The 6,728-nt window shown below is 32.6% G+C and overlaps 1 protein-coding gene across 1 annotated transcript; it reads right to left on the bottom strand.

The window, feature by feature from the left end:
• Nucleotides 1–25: 25 nt before the first annotated feature.
• On the bottom strand, nt 26–2,829 carry LOC115877423 (synaptic vesicular amine transporter-like; the record flags this gene model as incomplete). Its single annotated transcript, XM_030893577.1, has 2 exons — nt 26–170; nt 2,641–2,829. Coding segments are annotated over 2 exons (334 nt in total), but the record flags the coding sequence as incomplete, so codon positions are not given.
• Nucleotides 2,830–6,728: the final 3,899 nt, after the last annotated feature.

Below are 6,728 nucleotides of genomic sequence, written 5' to 3'. Positions count from 1 at the left end.
TCTGTAACTTATTTAAATTACTTACTTGTGCGTTAATGGTCCCACGAAAGGGTTAGTCACTAACTGCACGAATGCCTTCGAGGCAAACAGCATGCCCACTTCAACAGTTTCTTGAACTAGATATTTGTGTTTTTGTTCTTTTTCGGATAATTCCAACTGGGTTAGGTTTTCTGAAATATTAGAGAAATATATGTTATTAAATATATAATTTTTATTTTAATGTAGAAGAGCAAGCTAATAGAGATAGAAGAACTAATTGCTGAGATATGGTACAATATATAAATATGATTTTTATGGTTTATTTTTTTACAAAGTTTGTTGATACATATTAAACTGTTAATGAGAAAAATAAAATAATCAGATAGTTATAAATTTCTTTTTTGGATTGAAAACACTTTCCTGTAATCTTAGATGTATTCCTAACATTCATTTTCTGAATTATCCTATTATCTCTATTCTTTCATGAGCTACACATTTTTCAGTAAGGTATTGATTTCAGAGATTCTTTTATTAATTAAAATAATATTTTTTTAATAATTTTAATAGACTGTATGTCCGCTTCTCGCAGCAATAACTGCTCGAGGTGTTCGTCGTATCGAAGGAATATGGGTAGTTATCCTTTCTTAATCTATAACTTGATGGATTTCAAGCTATAGATAAAGAAAACCCTTAACAAGAGCTAAGGCTAATATTACCTGTCACAGTCTAAAATCGGAGGAATCTCCGTTAATGCTAGCCATAGCTCTTGTGAAGTTTGTGGTGGAATAGGACTACGACGAATAGCTCTTTTAAGCTCATCGCACAATGGATTCGGACTACAAGGAAGCCTTCCCAGTCTTGGTAGTCCAACCTCATCTAGGTACTCGTTAACTACTCGTACTCCTACGTTAACCCGCGCAATGTGGGGCCTGGCATTATCATGCATCTGTATAAACTGACTTCCAATGAAAGGAGCAAAAGGAACGACAACTGTTTGGAGGATATGCTCAATATAACGGTGGGCATTGAGAGCTCCATTTTTAAGAATGTAAAAATATCAGTACTTTATTTAAAAATGTGTAGGTCATAATTCAAAAAATGAAATGTTAGGAATTCTATTTAAGATTACAGAAATGTCTTTTGTCCAAAATGTCCGTCCCATTTTTTCCACAGGGTGTTTTGGATTTATTGCAGAAATAGAAGTTTTGATTTACGCCGGTAAAAACCGTACGTAAAACGTAACCGAAGTATACATCTCTCGTGGGGAGATTCCTCATGTAAAAATAAGATTTATTTTTCACATCAACATAGGTCCGATTCTCCTTTGTTTCGTACCTACAGTGTGTTCAAGTTTTAATATTTTTTCGATTTATTATAATTTTCCTCCAAGAACTTTTAGCGTTTAGAATGAAATTTTGAGGGTAAAAGTTAATGTGTATGAGGGTAAAAGTTATTAATAACAACAACATATTTTAATGCTAAAAAAGTGTCGATATATTCACCAGGGACGTGCATATGGGTTACCACTGGAATATTTTTCTATATAAAGGCATGTGCGCCACTGATTTTTTTTCGCTTGTTAGCGAAATAGTGTAAACAATTTAATGCCGATTAAAAGTTGTCACTTGATATTTTGCTGATTTCAGCCTCCTTGATGAAATAAAGGCGATCTTAATAATTTGCCTTGATCAAGTCAAATAGCAACCTTTAAAAAATGTTAATATCATTAACTTGCAAAAGTTTTAAATAAATACTCATTGATTCCTCATCAAAAAATATGAAAAAGGTTCCTATAAACATGGATATGGAAATGCATAGTTTTAGAGTTACAGGATGTTAAAAATTTTAAAATTAGTTTTTGTGTAATTATCTTAAATACCAATTTTTTTAATTTTAAATTACTCTAGGTTGGACTAATAGTAATAATAACTAATGGTACTATTATTTAATAATAAATTAGGTAAAATATATAATTTATTAATTTTATTTTTATATTGATTTTATTAATTGTGATTAATAAAATTGCGTTTATCTCATGAAGGAGGCCGATATCGACAAAATATCAAGAGACAACTTTTAATCGGCATTAAACTGCTTATATTATTTCGCTAACAAGATAAAAAAAGTCAGTGGCGTACATGCTTTTTTTAGGAAAATATTCCAGTGAAAACTCATATTCACGTCCCTGGTGAATATGTCGACACTTCTTTAGCTTTAGAATATGTCGAATTTAAAGTAACTTTTACTCCTAAAATTTCATTCAAAACGCTAAAAGTACTTGGAAGAAAATGATAACAAATCGAAAAAATATTAAGATTTTAACACCCTGTAGCTACGAAAGAAAGTAGAATCGGACATATGTTGATATGAAAAATAAATCTTATTTTTACGTGAGGAATCTCTCCACTATAGATGGGACATGTTTTCTGAAACACCCTGTATAAGCTACTAAAAACAATAAAAAATAATGCCAACAAATTTATCTACAAACTAATAACATAATCATAAAAATCGCATTACAAATTAAAAAGTTATGAAACATCAAAACATTTGGATATTCATTGTCCTTTATTTCCTCATTCTCATTCTCATATTGAATATTTTTTATTTTTACATACATGTTTTTAAACTTACCATTATGTGCTTTTATTTGATACTTACCATATGTACTAGTAGTAGTAGCATACAATGATGCATTAAATTCAGGATCTTGTTTACTTAATAATTTGATATACTTCTCGCAAGGTGGTTCTTTAGTTGGCGCAGCAGTAGTTGTTGTTATTCGCGGCACTCCATCCAAAGGAGCTTCGGGATGATTGATGTCATACAAGAACTCCGGAATTATTGGAACTGGAAAATATTTTTAATTTAAATAAACTTCTACACAGACTAAGTAGTCATGGTTTAATATAGATAAATTGTATTAATAGTAATGTTTAATACCCTTGTGGCTGGTTTACAATGGGTAATATCGTGAAAATTTTATCATTCAAAAAAAAAAAAAGAAAAATAAAATATCAGTTTTATGTGAGGTTTTATATACAGGGTGGTCTGGGCTGTATTCCGGAAACTTCGTCAGCATATTCTGCATATTCATAAAAATCAGTAAAAAAATTCGCTTAAATGTATATTCTAAAATGCTTAATTTCGGATACACAGGGTGTAGAAGTTTCATGTTTATTTCGATTTTTTCCAAATAATTTCTGTCAAAACGTCAATATTTAGATGAAAATTGGTGTCTGGGAGTTGTTTGACATGAGAAATTTGATTTTGATGTTAATATGACTCCTACTTGTAGAGGGCGCGATCTACATATTTTTAAACTGGTTTGAAAAGTAATAACTTTTCATCCGTAAATGTATAAAACTATTGAGTGAAAAAATATACATTTCCGTGATTTTATTCGTAAAAAATGACTCTTAGTAAAAATCGCTGCGAGCAACCGTTCTCAAGATATTTAGAATGGAAATAATCAATACATGACATTATTGACAAAAAATAAACATGTTGAGTAGATAGCTCGGTAGATAGTTATTTGATTCAAGTGATAGATTTGGGAACTTTTTATTTTTAGCCGACCATATCGACAGGTATGGTAGGCTATTAAGATTCGACAAAAAAAAGCTTTTTCAATTTCACTCAAAATGAGTTATTTGCGTCATAAATGACCTAAATACAAAATATTTTCATGGTGTCAGTCTGTCTGTCTGTCCGTCTGTCTGTAACACGATAAGAGCCGTTGCACACACGCCGGAACCGGATAGACGGTACCGGCCACAAAACACATACACAAGAAGAAGTGCGAGCGCCTTGCTAAATATTGGAAAGTGAAATTGACGTTTAAATTTGACACTGTTGACAAGTCTACTGCTACTAGCGCCCCCAATTTCGCTTGTAGGAACTACGGAGTAAATTGTCACGCATGGCAGGAAGTTTAAAAAAATAAAAAAAATTATTTCTTCATTTATTTTTAATTATGACATACACAAAAACACAAAAAATACACCATTTTTTAAAAATATGTTTAAATCAATATCAAATATACAACAGAAATTAATTTCACCACAATAAATTAATAAAAATTAAAAGAATAATGTTAGATCAAGACAAAATTAATTATAACAAACTGAAAATATCATAGGATATTTAGAAATAAAAGATATATCATAATTTTGAAAGTAAAATTATATGGGAAATGTCTTCGATCATCATTTTGCCAACTGGACGATTATTTCAAACATACAAGCTGAGTTCGTTCATATGATCTGAGAACGATAAACAAAGAATAATAAATTAAAAGAGCCCCAGGGCCTGCATCAGCCCTGAGACTGTGGCATTGTTGAGTGTTACTTTTAACAAAGTTTTCAGGTTGATCAAAAGATGACATTACAATATTTTGTTGTAACTTTCATGAATATCAGAGAGCACAGGTATTGGCCTCTCTTTTCCTGGGATGCTTTATATCTGTTGTTCTTTATCTATATTTCTCAGAGCATAATGCCGAACACATCACAGTATATAATAATTTCAATATCCGAAGTGGAAAGAAAAAGATCACCTTCTGTTTTGTACAATGGTCCCTTTCTTTCCGATGGCTCATCTTGTTGATATTTATGTTATAAAATTCAATTTGATTGATTGATCTCTTTTCTATCACCTAAAAATCAGAGAACGACAATGAGTGTTAAGATGAAAAATATCAACACTTACCTACGCAGCAACTATGAGTTTTATTAAAAACCTATATTTGCCTAAATAATTTATGTATTACATTTGCAAAGCAAATGCAGCATGTAAATTAAAAGAAATAAATATGACAAGTCAACGTCAACGACCCAAGAAAGTGGTGTTCGAATAACAAATTATGGGTCACCAAAATTGTTTTTAGTTCTCCTTTCAACGCAGACTTTAGAAAGAAAAAGAGATGAACTGGAATACTGAAAGAACGTCAAGGCTTTATCTGTCACTCTTGTCAATAATTTATCGGTAAGGAAGATTCCTAGAAAATCGCTTGTAGTCAAGTTTTCAACCATTGCCAGTTTTCCCATAAGAAGTGTCATCCACCTGGTACCGGCCGTCCGGGGATGAGGTGCATAGCATCTTATGGGAGCTTTCACACGAGCCGGCGCCGGACAAGAATCGGATTCGCGCCGGGTTGTCACCGGATACCACCACTGCCAGCACGGTCGTCCGAACTCGTAGTAGTACATTGTTTTAGATTGACGCTTTCACACTTGTCCGTCCTAGTCGTCCGGTTTCGTTCATATGAGAGAGACTTTGCGTTTCGCATTATTGGAAATTTGTAAAATTTGTACGTTGTAAGTTAACTATAGCGACGGCAAGTGGTGTTTTGGAAGTAGATACTTTTTTAATGCACTGTTTGAAGCTGTCACAACCACTGTTTGAAGCCAGACCAGTCCACTGGCATAAAACCTTGTATTTATAAAAATATAAAAACGAAACAAGTACGGAGTACGAATACAAGTATGGAGAGAAATTTACATCAAACTGAAAGATGATTTACCCTGCTTTTCTTTTCTAATAACGACAGCCACGATTCAAAACCACAAAACAATAATATGTTCACGTTCTATACCGTCTCGTCGGCGTCGCGATCAAAAATGCAATTGTACTGGATCAAACCGGGTGTAAAATCGGACTAGTGTGAAAGGTCATAGTGAAACCGGGTAGCCGGTGCCGTCTATCCGGTTCCGGCGTGTGTGCAACGGCTCTAACTCAAAAACCGCTAAACCGATTTTAACCAAATTTGGCACAAAAATACTGTGGCATATTATTTTTCTGTAGTTTTATACAGGTACGGTAGTTTTATTAGTAGTATATTTTATTAGTACTATGTATACGGTAGTTTTATTACTCAATAGTTTTATAACAGGTGGTTCTACATCTAAACGAAAAATAATATACAGGGTGTTGTATTTAAAAAATAGAAATATAGCATTTTAAATATTCTGATTTTGTTGACTCCATAAAGAATACTCTGTATAGCATAATGTAAATTTTGTTTTGCGGTTATTCTGTTATTCTTAAATGTTGTTAATAAAGTTATACTCACTTTAGATTTTAACCACTTTTCGGATATAGTGTTTTTAACCAAAGTTTCAGTAAATATGAAATAGAATGGTAAACACTGCATAGCGCTGGAAATAAAAATAGCGTACTATATGCAGAATTTTATGATACATCCAGTTATCTACAGAAAAATGAAAGGTGCAATTTAAAATTTTTATCATAATCATGCATCCCGCACACGAAATATGCCCAAACCAAAACAAAATATTTTTAGGATATGCACCATTATAAAATCACGCAATATCTGTATAAAACTTTTATTCATATCTTCGATAACAACGACAATACTGGACTTCCTCGCATTAATATGTCAGCCTGTTATTTTTAGCCGACCATACCAACAGGTATGGTAGGTTAAAGTTTTTTTTTAATTTCACTCAAAATGAGTAATTTGGGTCATAAATGACCTAAATACAAAATATTTTCATGGTGTCTGTCTGTCTGTCCGTCTGTCCGTCTGTCTGTATTCTGTACCACGATAACTCAAAAACCGCTAAACCGATTTTAACCAAATTCGGCACAAAAATACTGTGGCACCCGAGAATCTGGCCATTAGTTTTTGGTGGGGGTGGGTGGTTGGTAAGGGGGTATGGGAGGGGGTTAAAAATTTTAAAAAATCGTAACTCCAAAATTACAGTAGCTAGCGAAACGCTGTTTAC

Source organism: Sitophilus oryzae, unplaced genomic scaffold, assembly GCF_002938485.1.
Source record: "Sitophilus oryzae breed Bouriz unplaced genomic scaffold, Soryzae_2.0 scaffold_1479_pilon_pilon, whole genome shotgun sequence".
Classification (NCBI taxonomy): Eukaryota; Metazoa; Arthropoda; class Insecta; order Coleoptera; family Curculionidae; genus Sitophilus; species Sitophilus oryzae.
The sequence above is the reverse complement of the archived record's forward strand: the minus strand, read 5'-3'. Positions and strand labels throughout refer to the sequence as shown.